Below are 16,648 nucleotides of genomic sequence, written 5' to 3' on the forward strand. Positions count from 1 at the left end.
CCCTTACCTGGCTCCGCGCCGTCCCGTCGGCGTCCGGCCCCGAGTCGGAGTGGCCCTCACGGTCCCCGGGACGGAGCCGCTGACGCCATGGTCGTGGCGGCATTTGCATGTCCCCGCCCACGGGAGGCTTTCCTGTGCGTCAGCGCCCCGGGCCGGGACTTCGCGGGGTCGGGTCCCGCCCACTCCCCGAGCCGGACGCGCGGGCGCGGGCGGTGGGCGACGGGGGACTCCGGCCCTCCCTCCCGCTGAGACCACCCCTGGGACTCCCGTGCCCGGAGCTTCCCGCCTCCTGCTCCCAGGCCTGTCCCGCTGGAGGGACGCGGCGCCGGGACCCAAGTCCCAAACTCTCCGACCTCCCGGGGCTCCCGGTCCTGCAGGGGCGGCTCGCGGGGCGCAGGACAGGTCGCGGGAGGTTCGGGCCGCTGCGCGCGCCACGCCGACCCCCGCGCACCCCGCGCACCCCGCGCTCCGTCCCACGCACCTGGCGGCCGCGGGCCGCTCTTCCCCCGTGACGCGGGCGGGTTCGGGAGCCCCAGGGCCGAGGGAGCCGTCGTCTCCGCCGTCCGAGCGCCTCTGTCAGGCCTGAGGACGCGGAGGCCTGGCGAGGGGGCCGGAGTCCGCCGCGCGTCGTGGCCTCAGCGCGGGCCGGAGGCGGCGGTTCGCGCGCCCTCCCCGGTGGTCTTGCTGGTGTATCTCCTCCGAGCTCGACCCTAGCCCGGACACACGAGTTCTACGGAATGTTCGAGAAAATACAGATAAAAACAAAGGACGATAGACTGAGCGGGGCAGAGACAATGACCCGACCTGCTCGTGCGGGAGTCCACAGCCCAGCCCCGGGCGAAGGCCTGCTTCCCCGCTCCCGGCCCGGCCGCCCTGCCCCGCGCTCCCCCGGGGCTCTCCTCCGGCTCCCAACATCAGTACCGCGATCACGGGCTCACGTTCACCGCCCCGTCCCGCCGGTGCACAGGAGAAGTCTGTCCGCTCCAGAGTCGCACCCCGCGTCACTCTCCTCCCGGGTCAGGCAGGCCTGGTCTCAGCTGCCTGCTTTCTGGGCAGTTTCCAGGAGCTTCTGCTGCTCCGTCCCTACCTAAAGGAAACTGAGTCTGGATTTCCCTGGGGAAGCAGTCTGTCCTGAAAACGTCCAAATTCTCGGCACTCAAACTTGTGTACGATCTGGCCCCAACCTATCCTGAAATCTCTCCTCACAGCCCCCTCCGGCCACCCCACTCCCTACCCAGGAGCCGCATCCCAGGCAGACCCACTTGTCCTGCTCCCTGGAGGAACCTCTCCTATTTTAGTATTGATGCCCCCTTCAACTGCAGTGCCCCCCCTTGTCTATTTACTGAAATCCTATCCCTCTTTTTTTCTAAATTGAATTTAATTTCAATTCCAGTGTAGTTAACATACAGCATTACCCTGGTTTCAGGTACAGAATACAGTGAGTGATTCAACAAGGCAACAAGTGTGTGTATCACTCGGTGCTCAGTGAGATAACTGCACTCTGAATCCCCTTCCTCTGTTTCACACCCCACCCCCACCTTCCTTCTGGCTACTCTGTTTGTTCTCTATAGTTAAGACTCTGTTTTCCAATTTGTCTTTATATTTTTGAATTCCTAATCCTTGGTGAAGATTTCACTGATGACCCCAACCCACAGCAAATTTCCCTGCTCTGAATTCTCACCACACTTCCCATCCAAACTAGAGCTAAGAAAAATAAAATGCAAGCCCCAGGTTTAAATTTTCCAGCAGCTACATCAAAAAAGGTAAAGGGAACGGGTAAAATTAATTTCAATACTATCAATAACCCAATAATATAGAATATTAATATTTCAGCATATAATCAATATAAAATTCTTAATGGGATGCTTTGCTTTCCTTATTTCATACGTAATCTCTGAAGTCTGGTGTGTCATTGACACTTTCAGGAAATCTCCATTTGGACCAGCCGCATTTCAGATGCCCAGCAGCCTCATGTGGCCGGTGGCTACCCTACTAGCGCACATCTAGACCACTCATTTAGCACTTTTCACTTCCTGCCTTCTAGTGTTAGTCATACTGGTTTTGCCTGTCTTTATCATCGTTGTACTCAACTGTTGAGAGCCCGTTGTACAAAGTAGAGACTTCCTTCACTTCTTCCTTTTAAGGCCCTCACGTCGGAACTCCCTCAGCAGTGTTCAAACTGATCTCATGACACCTTTATCCTCTTAAAAATTGTTGACACCTCTGAAGAATTTTTGTGTATTATTATTCTATATTAAATTCATATTTACTGTATTAAAACTAAATCTGAAGAGAAGAATGGAAATATTTATTCATTAAAAATTATAATCATAAACCCATATGTGTTTAAATAAACCTTTTTAAGTGAAAAAAAAAAAAAGTATTTCTAACATAAAAAATTAGTGAAGGGGCACCTGGCCGGCTCTGTTGGTGGAGCACGTGACTTTTGATCTCAGAGTTGTGAGTTTGAGCCCCCTGTTGGGTGTAAAGATAACTTAAGTAAATAAATCTTAAACAATTTTTTTGTTAAAATTTTTTAAAAATTTAAAAAGTCAGAATAGGTGGCATAGATTTACATTTTTAAAAATCTCTAATGGATACATTGAGAAAAGACAGCTGGATTCTTATATCTGCTTCTGCATTTATCTTTTGCAATTGTTTGGTTTTTGAAGAAATATTTGAAGTATTTGAAGAAAATCTGGACTCACACAGATACAGAATTGGAAAAGGAGGAGCATTTTAATAGCCTCTGCAGGTAATGTGGATATCCTTCTTCAGCACAACAGCAAAATCCAACAAGTGGTAGTTTTTTAAGGATTGGTGCACTGTGGAATGTGAAACTCCATCGGCAAACTTTATAGTGTTACATTAAAATCTGTGGGCATATCTTGTATTTTAAATGGAAATTTTACCCACACATGATTTTATATTATCATGCATTGGTCATTTGGAAAACATGAATCCACTAGATTACGCAGATCTTCTAAACGCTGACACCCTTCACCATACAAACCAGAAAATCCTATCAGCTAATATCACCATGGATCTCATTAGAAAAGTATTTTTAAGTATTGGGAAATTGTTAAGCTCAGAAGGAGGATGCAAGTTTTGCAAATTCTGATTTTTGCTGGAAAACGTCAATATTATTATTGGACATTGCCAAGTGTTTTCCCTGAAATTACAGTCATTCCCTGTTCATTTTGTCTTCCAGATATCCAGACTTGGATAACCACCGTTTGTCAAGTCATTCTTCTAAGTAAGAAGATGTTCTGTGACACTCAGTCACACACGGGTTTTCTTTGAGGCAGTCATCATTCCTCAGTGTTCTCATTTCTTCTCATCTACTTCTTGTTCTCATGACAGAATATTACAGGGACATTAATTTAAATTTTAATAAAATTAATTTCCCTGCTTCATTGAGAACATTATTAAGTTAAACTGGCATTTAAACAGTTTAACGTGTGGGTGGTGAAGAGTACAATGACTTCTAGAATAATCTGGCCTCACTGCCTTGGTTCACACTGAGGCACCAACATTACCCATCATGGCTTTGGTACCATCAGTGCAAATGTCAACAGAGTGAAAAGGCAAGACATTATTATAAAAATAGTTTTATTTTCACAGACAGAGGGCCTTTCCTTAAAAAAGTCTTGGAGACTACCCCCGAGAATCTGCAGACATTTTTGTAACCTCTGTTTTGTCTACCATATCCTATCCACCATAATCAGTTTATGCAGTGGTATATCATGAGGGATTTTGTGCCCAAATGAACACTTTTTTCCTTGGTTGAAACATCTCCCTTAACCTCTGCCCACCTTCCTGATTCTTGAACTAAGTCAGGCTTCTAAGAACAGGTATCTCTATGTCCACTTTACTTTTCTTTTTTAGAATCAAGTCTAAATAGCCAGGTCCCCAATTTCTTGGCCCTACATTGACCTTGGCTTCATGAGTCCCTCAGAAGTCAACCTTAGAGTCAAAAACAAAGAAGAAGGGTTGGCAGATAGAGAAGAAGGAGGAAGCAGGAGAAGGGAAGGTAGAGGGAGAAAACAAGAGAAAGCAAGCTGAGGCAAAATCCCCAGTTTGCCAAACTCAAAAGTCTACAACAGGGGCGCCTGGGTGGCTCAGTGGGTTAAAGCCTCTGCCTTCAGCTCGGGTCATGATCCCAGGGTCCTGGGATCGAGCCCTGCATCGGGCTCTCTGCTCTGCAGGGAGCCTGCTTCCTCCTCTCTCTCTCTCTCTCTCTCTCTCTCTCTGCCTCTCTGCCTACTTGTGATCTGTCAAATAAATAAATAAAATCTTTAAAAAAAAAAAAGTCTACAACAGATTCTTCTCTTCCTGTAATTGATGCCCCATTTGCCCTGTTAAATCCTTATTTCTAATTTTTTTTCCTTCATCTTAACAGAAATATCAGATCATAGACTGGCAGAAACATAGATTCTAAGTCTGATCATGCCACTTTCTAGCTGTACAAAGTCGGATCAGCTACCTAACCTCTCAGAGCCCCTAATTCTGTCAAAATGGGATATTACATCCCACATGAAACTGCTGGGAAGATTCCAAGAGCTAAAGTAAGGAATGAGATAAAGGAAAATATTCAGTAATAGCTGCTATTAATAGAAGAATAATAACCAGTTGTGAGGAACTTTGAAAGTGACCTTCTCTCGTCAGTGTACACGGATGGGGCTTCAAGTGGATGAAGAGAGTCAAGTGAGACAGGCAGGTTCACGTCTGTGAGGCAGTGAGGATTCAGGCAGATCTTGACTGCTTTTTCACCACGTCTAAGCCCAGCTGCTGTGTGGGAGTCAGCGAGAGAAGACAAGAGGCTATCAGTTTCCCTGATGCCCGCTGTAAGCCAGCTCCATTTTCTCCCAACTCTTGTACAAAGAGTGTAAACTTTTGTTCATTTTCGTTTTTATGGAAGCACCTTACCTATCCCATGCGAGCTTCCTCTCTAATGTGTCCTACGGAAACTAGGGGGAGTTAGAGTTTGGTGCTGGATGGAGGGAACCTGTCCATACAGAAAGGCACACTGAATTTTACAGTAGTGTATGTTAGATTCTATACTAGAAAGGATAATTGGGACCAGACAGTCTGGTGTGGGTCTTAGCTCATCTGAGTGCGGGTCCCTCCAGCCCAGCAGAACAGGGTCAACGTCTTCTACAAATGGCTTTAAATATCCATTTTGTTAGTATCCTCGGGTCCAAGTTTCCAATGACTGTGCTCCCTCTACTGCCGCCTCAGGATAATTGCAACTTCTAAAACAACATTCTTCCCAATAACCACAGCACTTTTTCCCTCTAGCTCCATGCCAGACAAAGTGCTGGGATTTAAGTGCAGTGTTTTACTTACTCTTCACATGCTCCATAGCATTCGGTATCACTCTATTTCTAACTGACAGAAAAGAGATTGGGCTTAATGAGGCTACAGGGGCAATCAGATGATAAGGAGCAGGTTCAGAGTCAAATTCAGGACCATCTGGCTCCAGAAACACTTGGAACCTTTTGACTTTACTAAAAATCTTATCTGCTTATATAAGAAAAGCAATAAATGTCTCAACAGAGCTATGGAATAAGTAAGTTTAATGATCTAAACATGAATTCCAAAATAGACTCTCTGTATAGTCTATTAATTCAAGATGATGATATACTCCAATTTTTCAGCTTTCCCTTGATACGTATGGACAGTTAGCCATGAATTTAGAAGTCTGGCACATGTTGTGATGATGGCCACATGGCCAACAGAGTTCCAGACCATTTAGCAAATTCTGTGGTTTATAGCATCTTGCTTATACTGTGTATAAGATGGCTGTTTCTGCTGAGCCACAAATTAGGAAATGAGGTTCCACAGCAGGCTAGGATATTGAATTGCAGACTCTTCCAAGAAAAAATTCCATGTTTCTGGTCAGTTAACCACCTTATTCCATTTATGTATTTTTCATATGTTGGTCTCTTTCAGAATTGAATATTTAGTGGATCAGAACTGAATGTTATTTTTCTTTGTATTTCAGTACAATAGCCATTCAAGAAATATTTGGAGAGGTGGAGGAGCAAGATGGCCTAGGAGTAGGAGACCTAAACATTGTGAGGTCCCAGGAGTTCAGCTAGATAGTTCTCAAACCATTTCGAACACCCACAAACACAACAGGAGATCTAAGAGAAGAAGAGCAGCCATTCTAGGAACAGATAAGCAACCACTTTCTGGAAGGTCAGACGTGTGGAGAGGTGAATCCAAGGGTATAGATGGGAAGAGAGATGGTGGGGGGAGGGGTTGGGTCCCGGCAAGCAGTGGAGCAGGGGAGCACAAAATCAGAACATATAGAAGTCTGCTCCACTGTGGGACATCCCTCTGGAGGCTAAGTGAGGGGTGGAGCCTTCACAGGGACAGTGTGGTCTCAGGTCCCTTGGGGTCACAGCAGGACTGGAGGTTTCTGAGTGTGGCTGAGCTCCCAGGTAGCAGAGTGGGAAGCTGGCTCTAAAGACAGAGTCGAGGAGTGGGCTCTCAACTCAGGGTTGCCATAAACTGTGATCCCCCGCATAGTTGGGCCACTGCTCTTCAAACAGGGACCCCACAAGTGGCAGATCTGGGGAGACTCATCTTCTTCCCCTGGGGGGGGGGTGTGGGTGGCACAGTAGCGTACTGCAGGAATCTGCTGGGTTAGAAGACTCAAAACAGGTCCATGCACCAGATATAGAAACACTCGGCCACAGGCTGGGTGAGCTCGGAGCATGACCAAAGACCAGGGAGAGGGGAGGGATTGACTGCTTTTCTCTGAGGCTGTGCTGAGGAGTGAGGCCCCGAGCTCTCAGCTTCTCTAGGGCTGGAGACTGGGAGGCCGCCATCTTCATTCCTGTCCTCCAAAGCTGTATGAAAGCGTTCAGAGAACAAAAGTTCCCAATACCCAAACCGAGCAGATTACTTAGCTTGGCCCCTGGCAAGGGCAGTGCAATTCCATCTCCGGCAAAGACATTTAAGAATCACTGCAACAGGCCCTTCCCCCAGAAAATCAGCAAGAACAGCCAGCCAGGACCAAGTTCACCAATCAATAAGAACTGCAAAACTTCAGAGCTAGGGGAATATAGCACATAGAATTCATGGATTTTTTTCCCCATGATTCTTTAGTCTTTCAAAGTTAAATTTTTTTTATTTTATTTTTCTTATTCTATTTTTAAAAATTTTTCCTATTTCCTATTTTAACCTTTTTTTAAACTATTTTATCTTATCAATGCTTTTTTAAAAATCTTTTAAAAATTTTCATTGTTATACTCATATTCTATCCATTCATTGCATTTGAACTTATTTTTGGTATACATATAAGTTTTCTTTGTTTAAAATTTTGGGATAGAGTTTCTTCTAACAGATCAAAATATGCCCTAAATCTAGCATATGGCTTTGTTCTAGTCTCCAACCTGATCAAAGTCTCTCCTTTTTTCCCTTTTTCTTTTTTCAACCAACTTATCAATTTTTTTTAGAAAATCTTTTTACATTTTTATCTTTACAGTCATATTCCATACTCCCATCATGGTTACCCTTATTTTTTAATATATATAAGTTTTTCCTTTTTTAAAATTTTGGGAGGCAGTTTCTTCTAATGGTACAAAATACACCCCAAACAACTGTGTGTCTCTGTTCTATTCACCAGTCTAATCATCTATCTATCTATATTTTTTCCCTTTCTTCTCCCCCAATTTTGGGTTCTTCTGATTTGGTTACTGTATATTTTTCTGGGGTCGTTGCTACCCTGTCAGTATTTTCTCCTCTCATTCATCACTTCTTCTCTGGATAAAATGACATGGCTAATAAACTCACCTCAAAAGAAAAAGAACAAAACCTAAGCAATATGGACATTAGTAAGATGTCAGAACTAGAGGTCAGAATTGGGATCCCAGAATAAAAAAGAGAGAGGGGGTCAGAAGGTATATTGGAACAAATTATAGTAGAGAACTTTCCTATTTTGGGGAAGGGAACAAGTATCAAAATCCAGGAGGCACAGAGAATCCCCCTCAAAATCAATAAAAATAGGTAAACACCCTGTCATTTAATAGTAAAACTTACAAGTCTCAGTGACAAAAAGAAAATCTTGAAAGCAGCTCAGGACAAGAGCGCTGTAACATACAATGGTAGAAATATTAGATTGTCAGCAGACCTATACACAGGGACCTGGTAGGTTAGAAAGGACTGGCAAGATATATTCAGAGTACTAAAAGAAAAAAACATGCAGCCACGAATACTATATCCAGCTGGGCTGTCACTGAAAATAGAAGAGATAAAAAGCTTCCAGGATAAACAAAAACTAAAAGAATTTGCAAACACCAAAGAAGCCCTACGGGAAATATTGAAAGGGGCCCTTTAAGTGAAAAGAAAACTTAAAGGCAACATAGATAAGAAAGGAATAGAGTCAATATACAGTAACAGTCACCTTACAGGCAATACAATGGCACTAAATTCATATCTTTCAGTAGTTACACTGAATGTAAATGGGCTAAATGCCCCAATCAAAAAACATAGGTATCAGAATGGATTAAAAAACAAGACCCATCAATATGCTATCTGCAAGAAATTCATTTTAGACCCAAAGACACCTCCAGATTTAAAGTGAGGGGGTGGAAAAATATTTACCATGCTAATGGACATCAAAAGAAACCTGGGGTGGCAATCCTTATATCAGATAAATTAGATTTTAAGCCAAAAACTATAATAAGAGATGAGGAAGGACACTATATCATACTTAATGGACCTGTCTAACAAGAAGATATAACAATTTTAAATATCTATGCCCCTAACATGGGAGCAGCCAACTATAAATCAATAACAAAATCAAAGAAACACATAGACAATAATACAATAATAGTAGGGGACTTTAACATATCCCCTCACTAAAATGGACAGATCATCCAAGCACAAGATCAACAAGGAAATAAAGGCTTTAAATGACACACTGGACCAGATGGACATCACAGATCAATTTAGAACATTCCATCCCAAAGAAACAGCATACACATTCTTCTCTAGTGCTCATGGAACATTCTTCAGAATAAATCACATCCTGGGTCACAAATCAGGTCTCAGCCAGTACCAAAAGATTGGGATCATTCCATGCATATTTTCAGACCACAATGCTTTGAAACTAGACCTCAACCACAAGAGGAAAGTTGGAAAGAACTCAAATACATGGAGACTAAAGAGCATTGTACTGAAGAATGAATGGATCAACCAGAAATTAAAGACTTTAAAAAATTCATGTAACAAGTGAAAATTAAGACACAACTGTTCAAAATCTTTGGGACACAGCAAAGGTGGTCCTGAGAGGAAAGTATATAACAATACAAGCTTTCTCAAGAAACAAGAAAGGTCAATACACAACCTAACCCTACACCTAAAGGAGCTGGAGAAAGAACAGCAATGAAAGCCTAAACCCGGAAGGAGAAGAGAATAAAGATCAGAGCAGAAATCAATGAAATAGAAACCAAAGAACAGTAGAACAGATCAACGAAACTAGGAGCTGGTTCTTTGAAAGAATTAATAAGATTGACAAACCCCTGGCCAGATTATCAAAAAGAAAAGACAAAGGACCCAAATAAATATATTCATGAATGCAAGAGAAGAGATCACAACCAACACCAAAGAAATACAAACAATTTTAAGAACATATTATGAGCAATTATATGCCAGCAAATTTGACAATCTGGAAGAAATTGATGCATTTCTAGAGACATATAAACTACCAAAACTGAGCCAAGAAGAAATAGAAAACCTGAACAGACCCAAAACTGGTATGGAGATTGAAGCAGTCATTTAAAATCTCCCAACAAACAAGAACCCAGGGCCAGATGGCTTCCCAGGGGAATTCTACCAAAAATTTGAAGAAGAATTAATACCTGTTTTTCAAAACTGTTCCAAAAAATGGAAATGGAAGGAAAACTTCCAAACTCATTTTATGAGGCCAGCATTACTTTGATCCCAAAACCAAAGACCCCATCAAAAAAAAAAAAAAAATTACAAACCAATATTCCTGATGAACATGGATGCAAAAACTTTCACCAAAATACTAGCCAATAGGATCCAACAATACATTAAGAAGATTATTCATCATGACCAAGAGGGATTTATTCCTGGGATGCAAGGTTAGTTCAACATCTGCAAATCAATCAATGTTATACAATAATTAATAAAAGAAAGAACAAGAACCATATGATACTCTCAATAGTCACTAAAAAACATTTGACAAAGTATAGCATCCTTTCTTGATCAAAACCCTTCAAAGTATAGGGATAGAGGGTACATACCTCAATATCATTAAAACCATCTATGAAAAACCCACAGCGAATATCATTCTCAATGAGGAAAAACTGAGAGCTTTCCCCCTAAGGTCAGGAACATGGCAGGGATGTCCACGATCACCACTGCTATTCAACATAGTACTAGAAATCCTAGCCTCAGCAATCAGACAACAAAAAGAAATAAAGAGCATCTGAATAGACAAAAAAGAAGTCAACTCTCACTCTTTGCAGATGATATGGTACTTTATATGGAAAACCCAAAAGACCACACCAAAACTGCAAGAACTCATACAGGAAATCAGTAAAGCATCAGAATATAAAATCAGTGCACAGAAATCAGTTGCATTTCTATACACCAACAACAAGACAGAAGAAAGAGAAACTAAGGAGTCGATCCCATTTACAATTGCACCCAAAACCATAAGATACCTAGGAATAGACCTAACCAAAGAGGCAAAGAATCTGCACTCAGAAGACTATAAAGTACTCATAAAAGAAACTGAGGAAGACACAAAGAAATGGAAAAACATTCCATGCTCATGGATTAGAAGAACAAATACTGTGAAAATGTCTATGCTACCTAGAGCGATCTATGCATTTTAATGTAATCCGTATCAAAATACCATCAACTCTTTTTAAGGGAATGGAACAAATAATCCTACAATTTATATGGAACCAGAAAAGACCCCAAATAGCCAGAAGAATGTTGAAAAAGAAAACCAAAGTTGGTGACATTACAATTCCAGACGTCAAGCTCTATTACTAAGCTGTAATCATCAAGACAGTATGGTACTGGCACAAAACGGACACATAGCCCAGAAATAGACCCTCAACTCTATGGTCCACTAATCTTCCTCAAAGCAGAAAAGAAAGTCCAATGGAAAAAAGACAGCTTCTTCAACAAATGGTGTTGGGAAAATTGGACAGCCACATGAAGACAAATGAAATTGGACCAATTCCTTATACCACACACAAAAATAGACCTAAAAGGAATGATAGACCCCAGTGTGAGACAGGAAACCTTCAAAATCCTTGAGGAGAACACAGGCAGCAACCTCTTTGACCTTAGTGGGAACAACTTCTGCCTAGAAACGTCGTCAAAAGCAAGGGAAGCAAGGGCAAAAATGAACTATTGGGACTTCATCAACATCAAAAGCTTTTGCACAGCAAAGGAAACAGTCAACAAAACCAAAAGATAACAGGCAGAATGGGAGAAGATATTTGCAAATTATGTATCAGATAAAGGGCTAGTATCCAAAATCTTTAAAGACCTTACCAAACTCAACACCTAAAAACAAATAATCCAATCAATAAATGGGAAGAATGACATTTCTGCAAAGAAAACATCCAGATGGCCAACAGACACATGAAAAATTGCTCCACATCACTCGGCATCAGGGAAATATAAATCAAAACCATAGTGACATACCACCTCACACCAGTCAGAATGGCTAAAATTAACCAGTCAAAATGACAGTGGTTGACAAGGATGTGGAGAAAGGGGAACCCTCCTACACTGTTGGTGGGAATGCAAGCTGGTGCAGCCACTCTGGAAAACAGTATGGAAGTTCCTCAAAAAGGTGAAAACAGAGCTACCCTGTTACCCAGCAATCGCACTACTGGGTGTCTATCCTAAAGATAAAAATGTAGTGACGCGAAAGCGCACATGCACCTGAATGTTTGTAGCAGCAATGTCCACAGTAGCCAAACTATGGAAAGAGCCTAGATGTACATCAACAGATGAATGGCTAAGAATATGTGGCATATATATAATGGAATACTATGAAGCCATAAAAACGAAATCTTGCCATTTGCAATGATGTGGATGGAACTATAGGGTATTATGCTAAGCGAAATAAGTCAATCAGAGAAAGAGAACTATCATATGATCTCTCTGATATGAGGAACTTAAGAGACAGGGCAGGGGGCTATATGGGGAAGGGAGGGAAAAGTGAAACAAGATGGGACTGAGGAGGGAGACAAACCATAAGAGAATCTTCATCTCAGGAAACAAACTGAGGGTTGCTGGAGGAGAGGCAGGTGGGGGGGACAGCATAGCTGGGTGATGGACACTGAGGAGGGTACATGCTTTGGTGAGTGCTGTGAACTGTGTAAGAGTGATGAATCACAGACCTGGACCCCTGAACAAATAATACATTATATATTAATTAAAAAATGTTTATGGAACTGACAGAGGGCTGACAGAGTGCCTCATTACCGTATCCAGCACTGAGGAGGGCTCTATTAAATGACTTGCCTTGTCCAGGCACTTCATTCTCACTAAGATTGTCACTACCCTTGATAATTATAATAATATCTCACATTTATAGGTTTATAAATGGTTATATAAAGTCAATATAATGATTTAATGTACATCAACTCTATCTGAACACCAAGTTGAAGAGGGTAAAGGAGATTTTCTTTCCATCTTTCTCCCTTTCTGTCTCTCTCTGTCTCAAATATTTTAGGGAAAGAACTATCTTTGCTTAGGAAAAAACCTTGGTTAAGCTGTTTGAGGTAGTAAGAGAAAGTGAAAAAGACAGCTAAAGGGCTCTATTTAAAGACATATATAGAAACCAGGAATGTGGAGCAGATAGCAGAGAAAAGAAGAATGGAAGCGAAAGAGAAAGCTACAAAGGGAGCTAAAGAGGAGGAGAAAATAGGATATAGAAAAAACATGGCACAAAACTTGTGAAGAACAACGGGGCTCAGTAAAAAATTTCTATGGTGGACTCAAATGGCCCATGTTTAATGATCTGCATCAAATTATCTTTTGTCTCTGTTGTATACCTCCTCTTTCTCAGGCTTCAGAATGAAAGGTATGGTTTTTATTGTGGTCTTATTGAAGGAAATGACAGAAAGAGGTGTGGTGTATCTTTCCATTTACTTAGGTCTTCTTTGGTTTCTTTCATTAATATTTTGTATATAAGTCCTAAACATTTTTGTTAGATCCATATCAAATTACTTTTTATGGTTTTTTTTTTTTTAACTGCAAATTCTAATTGTTCGTTGCAATGAACTTTTGTATGTTGACAGTATATTTTGTGACCTTGCTAAACTCCCCTCTTAGTTCCAGAGGATTTTAGTAGATTCTTTGGGATTATCAGCATATATCTGTGAACACGTTTTATTTCTGTGAAACTGTTTTATTTCTTCCTTTCCAGTCTGTATACCCTTTATTTCTCTTTCTTGTCTTATTACACTAGCTAGGTCTTCCAGTGCAATGTTGAATAGGAGTGATGAGAGAAGACCTCTTTGCCTTGTTCTCGATCTTGGGAGGAAAGCATTCAGTCTCTCACCCTTAAGTACATTAACTATAAGTTTTTCAAACTTACTCTTTATTAGGTAAAGGAAGGTCACTTCTATTCCTTACTTTTTGCTTGTTTGTGGGGTTTTTTAGAATTTTCATCATGAACAAGTATGGAAATACAGGGTTTTTTGTTGTTGTTGTTGTTTGGTTTTTTACATCTGTTGATATAACCATATGTTTTTTCTTATTTAGCCTCGTAATATAATTAATTACATTGAATTCAAGTGTTAAACTAGTCTTAGATCCTTGGAATAAACCCCATTTTGTTGCAATGTATATTCCTTTGTATGTATTGCCAGATTTAATTTGCTATTATTTTAAAAGGATTTTCAGCTCTATTTTTATGAGAGATACTGGTCTATAGCTTTCTTTTCCTATAACGTCTGTTTCATTTTGTTATTAGAGCAATGTTGATCTCAGAATATGTTGAGAAGTGTTTCTTCCTCTTCAATTTTCTAGAAGAGATTGTGTAGAATTAGTATTACTTCTCCCTTAAATTTGGAAGAATTCACCAATAAAGCAATCTCTGCTTGAAATTTTCTTAATGGGGAATTTTATCCTTGCAAATTCAATTTCTTTTTTCTTACTGAGTTATAATTGACATATGACATTATCTTAGTGTCAGGTATATAACATAATGATTTTATATTTGTATATATTGCTAAAATGATCTTCATAATAAGTCTAGTTAACATCCATCCCCATGCATAGTTATAATTTTTTTTTCTTGCAATGAGGACTATTATGATCTGCTCTCTTAATTTCTTTATTTGATAGAAAACTATTTTGGTTACCCATTTCCCCTGAGTGAGCTTGATGGTTTGTTTCATTCAAAGAATTTATCCACTTCATCTAAGTAGTTATATTTGTAGGCATAAAGTTGATAATAATATTCTATTTTTATTATTTTAATTCTTTTTATTCTTTTAATTATCTGTAGTAATGTCAACCCTCTCAGTCTGATACTGGTCATTTGTTGCTTTCTTTTTTCCAGGACAATCTGAATAGAAGTTTATCAATTTTATTGATCTTCTGAAAGAACAAGCTTTTGGTTTCATTGATTTTCTCTATTGTTTTTCTGCTTTTTGTGTCATTGATTTCTGCTCTTGCCTTTATTATTTCCTTCTGCTAACTTTGGTTTCAATTTGTTTTTCTTTTTCATGTGGTTTAAGATAGAAGCTTAGGTCATTGATTTTTCTAACATAAGCATGTCTATATTTCCTCTTTAGCATAGAGTTAGCTATATCCCACAAATTTTGATATATTAGAGTTTAATTTTCATTTATTTTCTTCCAAATCTTTTCTGGTTTCCCTTGTGATTCCTTCTATGATGTATGGGCATGGCTTTTGTTTTAGAAGTGTGTCAATTAGTGTCCAAGTATTTGGAGACTTTTCTAGCTATCTTTTTATTTATTTTAACTTAACTCTGCTGTGGTTGGAAAATATACTTTTTTTATTATTTGAATTACTTTAAATTTATTGAGTCTTGTTTTATGGTACAGAATATGGCCTATCTTGGTCAATGTTTATGATGCACCTAAAAGAATATGTTCTCTCTGGCTGTTGGGTAGTGTGTTCTGTCAATATTATTTAGATAAAGTTGGTTGAAAGTGTTATTCAGGTTTTTTGTTTCACTCTGGATTTTTAGGTTATTTATTCAATTATTATTATCAAAGGAGTGCTGAAATCTTCAGCTATAATTCTGAATTTTTCTTTACTTTCATCACTTTTTGTTTCATGTATTTTGAGGCTTTATGTTTAAGTGCATAAACATTAGGATTCCTTTGTCCAATTGATGATTTTTCATCAATGTGTGTGATTATGAAATGACCCTTTTTAACTATGATAATATTTTTTTTGTTCTAAAGTCAATTTTGTTTTACACGTATATATCCATTTCAGCTTTCTTTGATTCATGTTAGAATGGTATATCATTTTCCCAATATTTTACTTTTCACTTTATTTATTTTATATTTGATGTGGGCTTCCCATAGGAGCATATAATTGGGTCTTACTTTTTCTCCCAATTTGATGATTTTTGCCTTCCTTGTGTATAATAAGCTTCCTGTACGCTGGTTGTTGAAAATATGTACTATATTTAGGTCTACATGGGCTCTAGATGTTCTACCCACTCCTTTCTAGTGGTTTTATCCCCCTAACTTTGGATAGTTCCCTCACACACATGCACTCATCAATACTCAGCAGAAGAATCGAGGGACTCCCCTCGTCTTCCTCTGTCTCTTCTCTGGTGCTCTGCCCTAGGAATTTTAGCTGACGTGGCTTCCCCGAACTTTCAACTCTGTCTTCTCATCGTGGGACACTGCCAGGCAATGCTTGAGTTCCCTCCTTCTGTGCTGAATCATGGAAACTTTCTCCAGAACGTAAGATGGAGCAGAAAGATGGACTTATTTCTTTACTTCTCTCAGAAATCATTCTCTTACACTAACTCTGTTTGCCGATGACTGAAAACCATTGTTTCATATATTTTTATGTTTTCTTTTTTTAACTTGTTTAATATAGAAGGGTAAATCCACCCCTGGGAGGGCTGCCAGATTTCAAGAAATAAAACAAGACTCCCAGCTAAATCTGAACATCAAGTCAACAGCAAGTATTTATTAGTGTGTAAATGACCCATACTTACAGCATAAATGTGTCTGACATTCAAACTGAGTGGGGCTTCTTGGATTGTATCTGGCAACTCTAACCCCTGTTAAATCCATCATGTTAAAAGCAGAAGTCCCTAGACACTCTTTTAAGTTCCAGAGCTAGATATTTGTTTGGAAATCTACTCAATCCAGTATGAAATATTTACCGAGCTCCTACCGTGTGCTGATCACAATTAGGGAAGAATCTTCCTGAGGATATACCAAATTGGCAGGGAAGATAAAATAAGCATATGAAACTATACGTGCTCAGCTAACCTATAGCACTAAGTGTAAATGTCACAGGAATTCAGAAGTGTTAAAGGTCAAAATGAGTTGAAGTTGGAAAATAAAGGCGATATGGTTCTCAGAAAGAGTGAAGGGTGAAAGAATTGTTTTGGGTAAGGAGAACAGTAAGG

At 40.0% G+C, this 16,648-nt stretch overlaps 1 protein-coding gene across 7 annotated transcripts in view; it reads right to left on the reverse strand.

Annotated features, from left to right (window-relative positions):
* Positions 1 to 715, reverse strand: part of STAT4 (signal transducer and activator of transcription 4) — a 93,795-nt gene extending 93,080 nt beyond the window's left edge. For 3 of the 7 annotated variants that reach the window (XM_032354223.1, XM_032354222.1, XM_032354221.1), the window contains exon 1: positions 8 to 436. Coding sequence is in view for 4 of the 7 variants with exons in the window: in XM_032354222.1 (XP_032210113.1) it covers positions 8 to 109 (102 nt within the window). In the remaining 3 variants the exon portion in view is untranslated. Of the gene's footprint in view, positions 1 to 7; positions 443 to 481 lie in introns of those variants that run through there. The other 4 variants (XM_032354224.1, XM_032354226.1, XM_032354225.1 and 1 more) reach the window with 4 other exon arrangements.
* Between the last annotated feature and the right edge of the window lie 15,933 nt (positions 716 to 16,648).

The sequence above is a fragment of the Mustela erminea genome, chromosome 8 (genome assembly GCF_009829155.1).
Source record: "Mustela erminea isolate mMusErm1 chromosome 8, mMusErm1.Pri, whole genome shotgun sequence".
NCBI lineage: Eukaryota > Metazoa > Chordata > Mammalia > Carnivora > Mustelidae > Mustela > Mustela erminea.